Consider the following 14270-nt stretch of genomic DNA (forward strand, 5'->3'; position numbering starts at 1 on the left):
TTTCCTCATCTAATATTAACACAAAATGAACTCATTAATGTCAGTGTAATCATGGATGACATGATAAGTTAGTCATTTTTGAACCAATACACATTAAATTTCTTATTAAAATTGAAAAGTATCTATTTGTGCATTTACTTATAATTAGATGGAAAAACAATCAGTGGTACATGCCAAATAACAATGTATCAAAATGAAATGTTTGGGGTAAATGGTTTAGAGTCAAGCTACACCAAAACAGGATGATTTCAAAGAAAAGAAATCAAAGGACCTGGATCTTTCAGTTTGATGCTTTATTTCTCACAATACATATACACAAACAGTTTCCCACTGTAGAGACGACACATAATACTGCACTATCTTAGAGAAGAATCTTCATCCACATGAACACGACGGTTAACTTCTAAGCAATGAGATGAGTCAGCATACAGCTCTCTACAGCTGGTAAAAGGAAACCAAAGCAATCAGCAGCATGATGTCAGCAACTTGCAAGTCAGCAGGTCGTGGGGGTTATAAAACTATTCATTGCTTTTCAGTTTCACATTTAAACTGAAAGGTGCTCAGGTTCATGAAGCGCCTATGAACTAGCTTTGATCTCTGTTTAGCATAACTGGATAACTGCATGGCTGTTAAGGAACTCTGAATCATATATACAGAAATAAATATTTCCCCATATATGATAACAATGTGCTATAGGAAAGATATACACATATACAATATAGTTTTTACTTGGAAAATTATGACTTTAAGAATACTTTTAGAATTATAACACATAGAAGACAAATAGTATACTATATTTTCTGTAGATAGTAATGAAATTCATAAGGTTTAGGAAATACACAGTAGCTTACTTATATACACATCTACCTACTGTGTCTGGGTGAATATTTCTCATCAAATATAAACATCATAAAGTACTTTATTTCTCTTCCTTTCCTTTTTACTAGTTGCTTGCTTAAACTAATCCCTGATGAATCATGCTGCACTGGAAATATATCCTTAATATCTAGAGTTGATTCTTTTTACCCTGAACTTATTCAAAACACAGCCTTAATATCCAGAGTTGATTCTTTTTATCTTGAGCTTATTCATCTTCGTTCTCTTATATGGATTGTCTTTTCTTAACTATCTAAACTAAGTCTACCCTTAAAAGAAATCCAAGATTCTTTATAAAGTCCTTCTAATGATTCTGGAACTCACTGATATTCTTTTCCCCAGGAGGAATTCTTATGTTTGTAGTCTGAAACCATATAACTTGTCTTTCTACTATGTACTCTACATATTTTGTTCATTTTATTCACATTTCAGTGATAATATGTTTTCACTCTCTGACCATACAATGTATTAATCTTCATCAGTATTAAATTAGATGAGAGATATGAGGGTACTATTGAAGTTTGCGCTTACAATATATACACAAGGGATGGTTGTCACCATCATCCAACACAATTATAGTACATTTTAATAAGCTAGGACAATGGCTTAACACAATAAAAACAAACAATAAACAAGTTAAATAATTGTAAAGATAAATCTATGGGAAAATCAGGCATCATGAAGATTTTAGGTCGTATTTCTTAGTTGGAGATTCATTGATTTACTTATTCATTCATTTAACAGAAAGTCATCATCAAAGTCATCATCTGAGTTTAATTTGTGGGGTACAAAGATGAAATGAACTTGTCCTAATGGCATTTTCTGTTTATTTGCTTATTCAAAGTTATTCAGTATTGAAGATTCTTGAAGGATATATGTGGAGGCTCGGAGCAAAGTAGTGTTCAGGCTGTGCTCAGAGTCACCCAGGAAATGATAATTTCTCAAAACAGAGACAAACAAAGCACATATTAAGATATACTCTTCAGTTATTTTTATGTATATAAAACAGGAGTGGCTTCTACTCATGGCTAGGGATTAAATGTTCGCTTCCTTACTGTGCCATCCTGTACCACTGGTATCATGATGTCCTTACTGACTTCTGAATGAAGGCTTTTGGTCAGTTGGGACCACCTTATTCTGAGTCATATTGTACTTGTTTCTTTTCTGGAAATATTTCACTTGTATTAATACCAATCCAAGATGTTCTTGAAGAAGGTCATATTTTCTCCTGTTTGGCAGTCAAAGAACAGTCATATGAACAAGACTGGGGTCCATTCTTCTGCAAAGAAAGAAAGAGTCACTTTTAAGCTTGCAGGAATGCTGAATAACACTACCAGTTATTTCAGTCTCTTAGTATAACTTTCAATGTCCTTCACATTTCCTTTATTCCAGTTGAGAGTCTATAATATGGACCTCAGAAAGACAAACATGGTATGTACTCACTCATAGGAGGATACTAGATGTAAAACAAATTTGACTGGACTGCTACTCACAACTCCAGGGAGGCTACCTAGAAAACAGGACCCCAAGAAAGACAACACAGGGATCGCCCAATGACAGAGAAATGCATGAGATCTACATGAACAACCCGCACATGAGTGGGGGTAATAAAGGGCAAGGGTTGAGGGAAAGAGAGCTTAGGGGAGCAAGAGATCCCAGCTGGATCAAGAACAGAGAGGGAGAACAAGGAATAAAAGACCATGATAAATGAAGACCACATGAGAATAGGAAGAAGCAAAGTGCTAGAGAGGTCCCCAGAAATCCACTAAGATGCCTCCACAATAGCCTACTGGCAATGGTTGAGAGACAGCCCGAACTGACCTACTCTGGTGATAGGATGGCCAAACAACCTAATTGTCATGCTAGAAACCTCATCCAATGACTGAGGAAACCAGATGCAGAGATCCATGGCTAGGCCCCAGGTGAAGCTCCAGGCGTCCAGTTGGTGAGAAAGAGGAGGGTTTGTATGAGCGAGAATTGCTGAGACCAAGGTTGGAAAAGGCACAGGGACAAATAGCCAAACAAATGGAAACACATGAACTATGAACCAATAGCTGAGGAGCCCCCAACTGGATCAGGCCCTCTGGATAGGTGAGACAGTTGATTAGCTTGCTCTGTTTGGGAGGCACCCAGGCAATGGGACTGGGACCTGTCCTCAGTGCATGTGCTGGCTGTTTGGAACCTGGGGCTTATACAGGGACACTTGGCCCAGCCTGGGAGGAGGGGACTGGACCTGCCTGGACTGAATCTACCAAGTTGAACTCAATCCTCAGGGGAGTCTTTGCCCTAGAGGAAATGGGAATGGGGGGTGGGCTGGGGAGAAGGGGGCGGGAGGGGGGAGAACAAGGGAATCCGTGGCTGATGTGTAAAATTAAATTAAATTATAAAATAAAATTTAAAAAAAGAAAAGAAAAAATTATTTTCAATAAAAGGATAACAGGAAAAGAAAACAAAAGACTAAAAGTCATCATTATGTGACTATGTGGTTTATTGACCCCTACATTCCTTTCTTGTCTTATTACATCCAGATTTGATAGTTTTGTACAATGTACTATCTTAATAGGTATTACATGTTCCAGACTTTTCCATTTTCTAGATATGATTCTCAAAATATGACATAAACATTCTATTTGGTTAGCATGAATTTGCTTGGTATAAAATAATGCAATTTATATTTTGTTTCATCTGACAACGTTGAATACAGACATCCATGATCACTCTTATCAAAGGAGATTATTTAGGTATTGAATTAAGAATGATATGGATTAAACTTGTCAGTAAATGTTGTCCATTTGCTGTTGAAAATCTTAATAGTGAACTGCTTCCCAATACACAACTCCCCTGATTAGCAGTGCTGAAGGATTTGAAATCATAATTATGAAATAAACATACAAGGAAAACATTCCAGGGTCCTTTATGGCTTTTTTAAATTTTTGTGGTAAGTAAAAATAAGAGTTAAAACAGTTACTTCTGATGATAGTCCGTTAAAAATAGAGTATGTAAGTAATCCTTCTATCAAGTCATCTTAGGAATTTTCAAGTAGAGTATTAAAAACTGTTTTTGGCTATAGTTCTGATGACTCCAATTTATATTCTAAATACTGCCTAAGAGTTGCATCTTGAGGTCATATCATGCAGATCTGCTTTCTTTCATTTGGGTGTGAGTTTTACAAGAATAGAAAGACTCATATTTCTCTCATAAAATTTTAGCAATGGTTTTATATATATTTAATGTTTTTTTTTCTAGTTTCTGACTAAAGCTTGTGAAATGTCAAGTCTCTATTCTATGAAGAAAACAAGCCATATTAAACAACTCAGTTCTACATTAGTCCTCCTATATAAATCGTCACAGACCTACATAGGAATTTTAGAAGCAACAGACCAGTTTTTCCATTAATTAATGGAGATTCTTATAAGAATCAGAACTTGTGTAGTATTTGCATATACATATTATATTCAACAGAACATTTGTACAAGATAGTTCAAGTTCACGGTTACTCTTTTGAGGAAGTTAGCCAAGTTTTCCTGCTCTGAGCAAAGTGATATTTGTGGAAGGATGAGAGCTTGGGAGGCAGGAAAGGGGAGACACCGTTATCAACAGAGGGTTCTACAAGCTTTCTTTCATGTGCTACGGTAACACTTTAGAGTCGTTCAGTTCAATTTTGTTTTGGTGGCTATTTATTCATTACTAGCTGAGGAAATCCATGATAAATTGCTTCAGGGACTCAAGTTTGTACCCTTGTCGCCAGAGGGAGTCTAAATATTTGAAATGTTTCTTCAATTTGGGATTGACTAGATGCTCCTGAGTCTTCTCTCGCTCACGTATGGCTTCCTGACTTCACATGCAACATCCCATCCCCTCTTGGAGTTGAATCGAAAGGAAAATAATATTGAATGTGTTATTTGTAAAATTAATCAAATTATATGTTAATAATTTAAATTACTTTTCTCTTAAAACTTATTTTTTCTAACGTCATTTTTATAGATTAAAGTAGTTTAGAATGACATTACTAGTGGTTTCACTTTTTTAAAAAAATTTTTCTTTAACTTCATTATTATTATTATTTTTAATTTTATAATTAATTTATTTTTACATATCATCCATGGATTCCCCTGTCCTCCCTCCTCCCGTCCCCTCCCCACCCTCCCCCAATCCACTTTTTAAAAGAAGAGGCCAGAACAGTGTAGCTCCTGCTTTCCTAAGACACATGCTCTCCATAAAAACAACTCCACTGTTGACTTAAAACCTAGCTAGATTTCACGGATTTACTAAGCCGTTCACACAAACGACCCATCACTTTTGGTAGATGATCAAGGTGTACACATGATTCTGTGCACTTCATTGACTTATTAGACATGTTTATAAAATTTGAATTTTTCCTACTTATCTTCAGCATGTAGAATACTCATGATCTATGTCAGACTGAAAGTTTGACCCCACAGGGGAGGAAATCCTAAGAGAAGATTTATGTTTGCTTTTGTTATTCGTTCCCCTTTGCCCACTTCTCTCAGGTGTGTAACCTCCTCAAAGTCCCTCCGCAATTAACAGAACTGGAAGTAATACAACCACGCCAGGAGCTTCGGGGAGTCTTGTAATAAGATTATTCCACCACACCAGCAAATTTTAATTTAGCCCTTTAGCTTCCATTTGATGATATATAATTTTGATTGTCGATGGAGATACTTTATGAGTTAATGTAGCATGATATTGAATACTTTAGAAAGTTATACCTCCTTTGTGTAAATTCAACCAGGTGTTGCACATTATGCAGAAACGTTTGCTTTTATAATGGCATTTTCTTTAAAGTTGGAACACTATGGACTGAGTTCTTTTGAATTTCTTATGTAGTCCAAAAGCAAGACTAGCAAATAACTTTTCAAAAATTAAAAAGGGGAAAACTGAGGTTATATGTTAAATGTTCAAAGGTCAGAAGAGTGCATTTTATCATGTGTATATTATGTAAAACATGTTGTTTTCAATATCTGATATTGTTATTTGTGTGTGTGTGTGTGTGTGTGTGTGTGTGTGTGTGTGTGTGTGTGTGTGGCCCATTGGGTCACAAGAATTTGACTGTCAACTTTACAAATGGGAAAAAATATTTTCTCTCTGTAGTGGCCACACTCTTTAGGAAAACATTATGGATACTTGTCAAGACATGATAATTGAGATAATGGTGCTTAATTATCTACCAGTGTGTTAGACATAGTACACGTTCAATAATAGTATTTCCTTTCCCTAATGTAGGAGGTCTAATATATTCCAATTCTCTTTTGCAATAAAGTTAAATTTATGTACATATGTGTGTGTATTTCTTTGTACCTAAACACATACTTATGTGATTTGAGGTTAGGCCATACTATTTTCCTACTCACATTAATCCAATAATAGTAATTAATACAGAATAGAAATTGAATTAAAATAGATTGCTTAGTGTTTTGTAGCTAGACTTCTGGTACTTTCTGTAAATATTTGACATCTTTTTATTGACATTGTGGATGGAGTAGATGAGGAAGACTTCATACAAGCATACCTAGAATGGTTCCTGGATAATGGGCCCTCCATGAAGCCAATATATTCTTTTTAAGAAGGTTTAAAGGGTTAATAATCATTATCCATTAAGTTTCAAAGAAACACCATAAACTAAAGATATAGACTGGAGGGAAAAAGTACCAACTTTATGGGGCACTTAAAAATATGGCTTTTTGACCCAACTATTAAAAATTAATGACTATGAGACTATCACCAAGGCCAATTTATAGTCTTCAATATCTGACTGGCTGTATCCCAGTGGGTGAGTTATTTGAAGAGGATTAAAATAATACCCATAAGCCTCCTGGGTAGATGCACATTCACACCTGTCTAATAATAACTGGAACGCTAGGTCAAAGTTCAAACTGTAAAGATGAGCTAGCAATAATAGGATGAAATCAGTTTCAAAAAAAACTCAGGGGACTTGCAGTGTTTTGATTTTGAGTGTGTAAACAAAATATCTGAAGTATTTAAAATGAAATGAGTCTGAAAAAAGACAAGGGGCAACAATGAATGAAAGACAAAATTGCAGGCAAGTTAAAGTCCAAGTCAGAGTGGGTCATCTTCACCTTGAGGCAAAATAGCCAGAATTTGGCTGATTTCAAATAAAAACTGAACCTCAGATACTGCTTCAGAACTTTAAGCTTGGTTCCACTGGAAGAATTCTCTTGACACAGCTCAGTAGTTTATGCACAAAAATGTTCAAAGGGGATTTTGACTTGAAAAGTTTTGAGAAAAATGTGAAACCATGTTTTAAATACTCAACCTGGTACTTGCTATATATTTAAATTTCATTGTATGTTAGCTGGTATCTTCTAAGTTGTTTAAACTGGGTGTGCCTTTATTCCACTCATTATTTAGGAAACATGAAGAGTTAATAAAACTTAGGTTTGCTTCAAAATCAAATCCACATGTTTGTAATTTTGAGGGTATTTTGAGTTTCTAGTTCTTTTTTTTAATGTAGTTCAGATATTCACGAAACAGTACTGTACTTTGTTAAATGAAATACCAAATTAAACATTTAAAAGTCACATCTTGCCAAATTTCCAAATGTGCAGATATTTGGAGCATGTGGTGTTTGAAATCCCGTTTAATAAGGTTGTTGGTAAGAATTTAAATTGTTATCTAAATTTTATGGAAATGTCCTTACTCCAGGAAAGAACATGATTTCCCACATTAAATGAAAGCCAAGAGTCTTTTTAGTTTTCACCATTTATCCCCTCCACAGATAGACTCCACTTTTGTGATTCTAATTTGGAAAGAAGGAAAGTAAAAAAAAAAATGCTGTCATGGGTTTAAAGCATGCGGGGCCAAGATGTGGAGGAGCAAAGCCACGCCTGCTATGTTTCCACAGCATAGCACATGTAAGTATAGGCTGTTTTCTCTCTCTTAGATAACGGTACAGATTCTCATTTACTGTGATTCACTTTCTTCTCATTTATGAATCAGCTCTGACTAAGGGTTACCTCAGAAGCCAAGCAGGTGTCATCAAAGGACACCTTGGTGGTTGACACGTAAGTGTCAGTGACGGTGATGTCATCCAGCTCCGTGCTGAACCGGTCCGACTCCTTGATGACGCTGTAATTTAGAGCCACACTGTAGTTGGCAGGTTTCTCTGTGGGCTTCTGCTTGCAATTGCACAGCTTTCTGAAGGCTGCACGGAATTTCTGAGACATGAGGTTGTAAATCACGGGGTTGATGGCACTGTTGAGATAAATGCAAATTCTGCAAAAGAGCAGGAACCAATTTTCTTGGAAAGGGCTGGAGAGAAATGAGTTGACAACCACGAGAGTCCTGTAGGGCATCCATAAAAGGGCAAACAGAATTACAACCACTGCCAGCATCTTGGTGACCTATGGAGAAACAGAAAGAAATGCAGTACAAACAACCAGTGGAAACAAATCAAGATACCTATCACCCTCTTTCCCACCCGAGTCTATGTTTTCCAAGATATAGTCCAAGACTGCCTTTCAGTCAGGTTGCTTCTTTGGAAGTTTAACTCAGAATGTAAGGTTGAGGGAGCAGAGGAGAATGTGATCCAGGAGAAAAGAACAAAATAGGAGTTTGATTGAGATAGCTCTCGCTTGGACAACTGGACTCAAGTTTTATATTTCAGAATTATTTGCTCCAAAAGACATTGATCCAGCAGCTGCCTGCTGCTAGAAGGATGTTCCCAAGAATTTAAAAACCTATGTATTTCCAGGACTTCCTATCTTAAGAACTTCTGGGGACTTCAAGACAAACTGCTCTGATAAAAGAAAAAAAGTATACTGACATACAGGGAATGGGATGCAGGCAGGAGCCACCCACTTCAAGAGTGGGTAGGATCAGTCCAGCTAAGGCTTTTGTCATAGCTCCCAAAAGTGTCTGTGACACACATTATGAGATATAGTTCTAACTCCATCTCCTTAGCTGTAGGAAATCATTCTAGCCTTTCTCATAGACAATCTTAAAATGGGACAATAGTACCTTCCATCATCAAATGTGATAACCTAATTGTGTGAAAAGATACAGAAAAATCCCGGAAGCTGTGTAACATCTGCTCTATTTCAGGTAACACACTAATGTTGCAGATTTCTCATCACAACTGCAAAGATTAAGACCATTCAGAGTGAGTATTGTATCTGCCAGTTTTCAGATTAGAGAACGTGTTGGAGTTAGTTGCTGAGCCTTAGTGCAGGACTGGAATTTGTGTCAGCCTAAATGCAGAGCTTTCCTTCTTGCCACAGCTTGACTTCCTTTAGGCTTAAAGGGAGGGAAGTGCAAAATTTTTCTGTAATTTTACGCAGAGCGAAACTATTCGGAAGAACAAACGAGATTCCAGAGGTAGGAAAATGGTTAAGGTGAAGTTAATACCTATGATCATCCAGGAGTGAGGTTATCAATAGTGTCTTTCAGCAGATTCTTCTTACCTTGATGCTCAGTGAAATCTGGCACTGCTCACTTTGGACTTACAGTAAGACCATCTGGATTTGATTCTACAAGTAGTTTTAGGACCTTAATCAAGTTATTGTTGCATTTGGACATCTGAAGATCTGCCTGGTTATAATGTTTTCTTCACAGAGTTATTGAAGAATTAAAATAGTGAGTGGGTTGGGACTTAGAAACCCTAAAGCACCATGAAATTCTAACCTCTCATTAAGAGCATTATAGAGAGATCATAGTATTCCAACAACTTGATGAATGTATGTAATTATTGCAGAGATTATCTTCGCATGCAGAGATAATAACTAGTTGATTTTCTTCAAATGCAAAATTTTACACATTTAACAAGCTTTTGGTCTTTCATTGCATTTGAGAGAATTAAATTTCCTTAGTCCACACTTTGTAGATATTCTAAAAATGAACAATACCAGGCCAGAAATATATTCTTTTTCTTTAGACATTGAGGTGAAGTGAGTTGAAAAGAGTGGTCGGTCCTGTTGAGATTTGGTGTGTGACAATGTGGATAAAGTGAGTAGAGTACTACCCTTTAGCAATCATGCCCCATCTTCTTTCTACCTTCCTAAAGCCTAAACCACTACCAATCTATATGATACTCCTATAGAGTTAGCCATTTCAAATATTCCATATGAATGAAACATACAGTCAGTTGTGCACAACTTGAGACATTCAGCATCATAGTCATAAGGTGAACCATACTGCAGCTTGTATATATATTTGTTTATTCATTTTCATTGCTGAATAGTATTTCATAGTGCATATATGTCACAATAGATTTATCCATTCTTTAAATATTTAATTGTAATCACTAGTACTGCTATGAAACACTGGAGACTAAGTTTTATGTGAATGATTGTTGTTATTTCTCTTATCTGTTCAATCTAAAGCAGTGAAACTACTGGTTTATACATTTTTAAAGTGAGATCTTCTGCAATAATGTGAAACACACCTTTAATCTTTGAAAAAATGTTGGGAGATAATTCTCATTATGTTACATAGCAAAACCACTAATTGACTTTACAGAGACACTGGAACTCAAGAGAGGCACAGAGTAAAATAAAGCTAAAATAATTGGGATGCATTTTTTATGCTGTTCTTGAAAATAGAAGAATAGGGGCTGGAAGAATGGCTCAGTGGTTAAGAATGTTTGCTGCTCTTCCAGGGTCCAGTTCCCAGCACTCTCATTGAGTGGCTCATAGTCCTTTGTACATCCAGCTCTAGGGAATCACAAGGCACATTCCTTTCTGGTTTGTCCAGACACTGCACACACACACACACACACACACACACACACACACACACACACACACAGACTTTTTCAGATATGTCTGTTTGGAGTGCATTCAAAAGAGAAAGAGAGAAGTGGGTGTAATTGAAATACTTGTATATGTTTTTCTGGCAAGGAGAGTAGAGAAATCATTGTCTTATTGGAGAGGGATGAGGAGCATCAGTTTTATTTCTTTCTTTCAAAGATGGACTATAGCACAGCATTTTTGTTTCCTTAGGAACCAGTTCCATAAAGAAAAACACTTAGAATCCAGGAGAGAATGAGGAATCAGATGCTTGAAGGAACAGTGTTCAGGACGGAGATCATATCCAGTGCACTATCAGTGAGGATAGAATCTCTTTTAACCACATTTAAGAGATCAATACAATGCATAAAAAAGCTTAAAATATTTTTAATCATTCTCTATAATCCAAGAGAGTTGTAGCAGCAGTTAATTTTTGAGGTCTTTGTAATTAACAGAATTCTTTCACATCACTAGAGCATCTGTGGGAGAAGTGTTGGTGTTTCCATTTTGTTGATGAGGAAATGGGAAATGAACTCATAGAAGCAGAGAAAAGGATCATACTTCAGGTGACAGAGCAGCTATTGAACCAACACCCTTGACTCTAGTTCTCAATTTCTTTCCAGGGATGATAAATTGAACAGATTTATTAAGCTAAGACATGTACTTGCTATAGATATTGTTTGTGGACTATCTGGAAGGGATGGTACTGTTACCAGATATCACTGGTAACCCTCAAATCTGCTCTGCCCCCCATGTCTTTTGGCCCCAAATTGGAGTCTTGCATTTAGAGTCCTGATTAGGAAAAAGACAGTTGTCACAAGGCAGTCAACAGTCCTTCACAACAATCTGCTTCCCTGGGAACCACACAAACAAGAAAATTGAAATGCAGAAAATAATCACGAAAAGTAATGGAAACTCGAGTTTCTTAGGACACAGCCCGATTAATTGCAAATCATTTATTAGGTTCTGGTTTCATGGGACCTGGGGACATTTTAATTAATTGTCAGAGATCAGCTTATTAGTCTTCCTAGGAAGACATAGGATTTTGATTCATACCTCTGTTCACTAGGATATTTAGTTGGAATTCTTGTACTGATTCAGAAAAATACCTGAACTTTGATTCTGTAAATGATTCAGAGGGGAAACGGATTCTGTGTGTGGTGATGGGACTTGCTGCTGTCAGGGAACAAAGAAGACAACATCGTCTTGGTCACCAGTGAGTGACTACAGTAGGAGAGGTGGAATGGTTGCACAGTATCAAGGTTTTCCAGCTTGTGTCTGCCTCCCAGGAACATGGCACAGAGAACATGACCCATGGCTGGACTTCTCTAGTCAATTGTATTCTCCGGTATAGAGAATGTTTTCATTTGTTTGTTTGTTTGTTTGTTTGTTTGCTAATGTTAAAAACGTGAAGTCCAAACTTGTCATTTAGCTTTTATTGACAACTCTTTACCTCTTTGTTGGCTTTCCAGGTGTTATAGCAGGAAATCTTAATCTTAATTTGTGAGCAGGTTACTAATTTTGGATTCCCTACAGTATAAATCCACTGCTCTACTTTTGGTCTCTCAAGAAACATAAATCAAGAAGACACTTACAAAGTACGTCTTGGAGACAAAAGGTTAGGATGAGTCCTCATTACAGAAGCCTGACACATAACAAGTGCTCAATGAATGATTGATTATTGAGTAAATGTTTATTCTTACAAAATATGTGTGAGATAAGAGTCTTTAAATTAGCAAAGTGCTGTGGTTCTTGCTTTTTTTTTTTTAATGACTGGGAGACTCACTTTCAGAACACTTCATTCTGGAAGCAACTGTTAGTTAATGAATACAAAACAGTTATCCTTTAATATTCTAATGCCATCTTTTAAAGGGCAACAATACATTCTGTGTCTGGACTCTATCCATGTTCACTTGCTCTCTGCATATTAACAAAGTGTTCTGAAACTGGATATATTTTGCTCTTAGCCCTCAGCAAAATGATCAATGACCTTTTGCATTTTGTTATATTAATTGAGGCAGTTGAAGGATAAACTGACTTGATAATTAAATAAATCTGAATGTAGCCAAGCTTCTGTGCTGACTGGGGCCCTGGGGTTTTCTTCTTGCAGAGTGTTTCACTTTGTTTTGACATATGTCTGGAAAGTCAGTTTTGAAAAAAATACAGTCAGCCTGAGGTGCTGCATACCATCGTGTGAGGTCATTACTGGTATTTAAAAGTTGAATGATGAGACTGGAAAGGGTCTTGGAATCAGCTCAAGATCAGTGAAAGTGTAATAAAAGGCTGAGTGATGACTCATGGGGAAGAGACCATGGACTGTCAGATGTTGCTCCCCACATCACTTATTGATTTCTTGACAGGAAGCCATGCAGAAATGCAATTCCATAGGGTTCTTGACTCCTCCTGTCACCCTGTATTGAATGTTCTATTCAGAATCATCATATTGGCAAGAAGTAGATAGAGTACATTATGAGTTTTATTATGATTAATATGTCTGTGAAAGAATTTGTAAAAGATTCATAATAGAGAATTTCTTATTGTAATTGGTAATTCTTTCTCAAGAGATGGGGATTGAGGGAAAAGGGCAGACTGGTAGATGGTTTTAAAGGTACAGGATTAGGCCGGGCGGTGGTGGCACACGCCTTTAATCCCAGCACTCGGGAGGCAGAGGCAGGTGGATCTCTGAGTTCGAGGCCAGCCTGGTCTCCAAAGCGAGTTCCAGGAAAGGCGCAAAGCTACACAGAGAAACCCTGTCTCAAAAACAAAAAAAAAAAAAAAAAATTTATGCCGGGCGGTGGTGGCGCACGCCTTTAATCCCAGCACTCGGGAGGCAGAGCCAGGCGGATCTCTGTGAGTTCGAGGCCAGCCTGGGCTACCAAGTGAGTCCCAGGAAAGGCGCAAAGCTACACAGAGAAACCCTGTCTCGAAAAACCAAAAAAAAAAAAAAAAAAAAAAAAAAAAAAAAAGTACAGGATTATGAGAGTGGTGTATACACAAAAATGCTTTTATTTCCCTCCACAGTTCTAGCAGGAGTTGAGGTGAACGTTTTTCCTAAAAGAAACAAACACAAAGATGGAACTGGACTTCAATACTCAGGAGGCCAGCAGGTTGAGTAGGGCCACAAGATCTGCCATCTGGAGATACCTAAGTTGAAGTTACACGCAAATGTATTTCTATGCAACACACAGTGTGACTCTTCCTCTGGGACAAGCGCAGTTCCCCAGGAAAATATCCAAGTGCCACCCAACGCAAGTGTGAAAGCCTTCCTTTGCAAAATGGACAGAGCTTTACACAGAACTCTGATACAGGATGACCGTGAGGCAAAAACCCACAAAGAGGGCATGGTGATGGGACTTTGAGCTGTGTGAAACTGGGGTCCAAAGGAAACTTAACATCAAACATTCTTAGCATACAAGAAAGCTGAGCACTTGTTATATAGGGAATGTGCAGTAATTCTAAACATTTCCATATAAAATGTTTATATTCTCAGCACAGGATGGATGCTGAGAATACTCTAGTAATAGGAATTAGCATATTAAAGGGAAGGAAATAATTAAGATGTCTGACATAATCTGTGCTGTTCCATGGCACATGATTGTGTATTTTCTTCATATCATCCCTGCCTTACCT

The 14270-nt window shown here is 37.1% G+C and overlaps 1 protein-coding gene across 1 annotated transcript in view; it reads right to left on the bottom strand.

Annotated features, from left to right (window-relative positions):
* Positions 1–281: 281 nt before the first annotated feature.
* The window catches only part of Trhr (thyrotropin releasing hormone receptor), a 39619-nt gene continuing 25630 nt past the window's right edge, over positions 282–14270 (bottom strand). Inside the window, exons 3-4 of the mRNA XM_042265016.2 lie at positions 7872–8258; positions 282–2155 (exon numbers count right to left, since the gene is read on the bottom strand). Coding sequence (XP_042120950.1) covers positions 2093–2155; positions 7872–8258 — 450 coding nt within the window. The 3' untranslated portion in view covers positions 282–2092. The remainder of the gene's footprint in view (positions 2156–7871; positions 8259–14270) is intronic.

The sequence above is a fragment of the Peromyscus maniculatus genome, chromosome 20 (assembly GCF_049852395.1).
Source record: "Peromyscus maniculatus bairdii isolate BWxNUB_F1_BW_parent chromosome 20, HU_Pman_BW_mat_3.1, whole genome shotgun sequence".
NCBI classification, from domain to species: domain Eukaryota; kingdom Metazoa; phylum Chordata; class Mammalia; order Rodentia; family Cricetidae; genus Peromyscus; species Peromyscus maniculatus.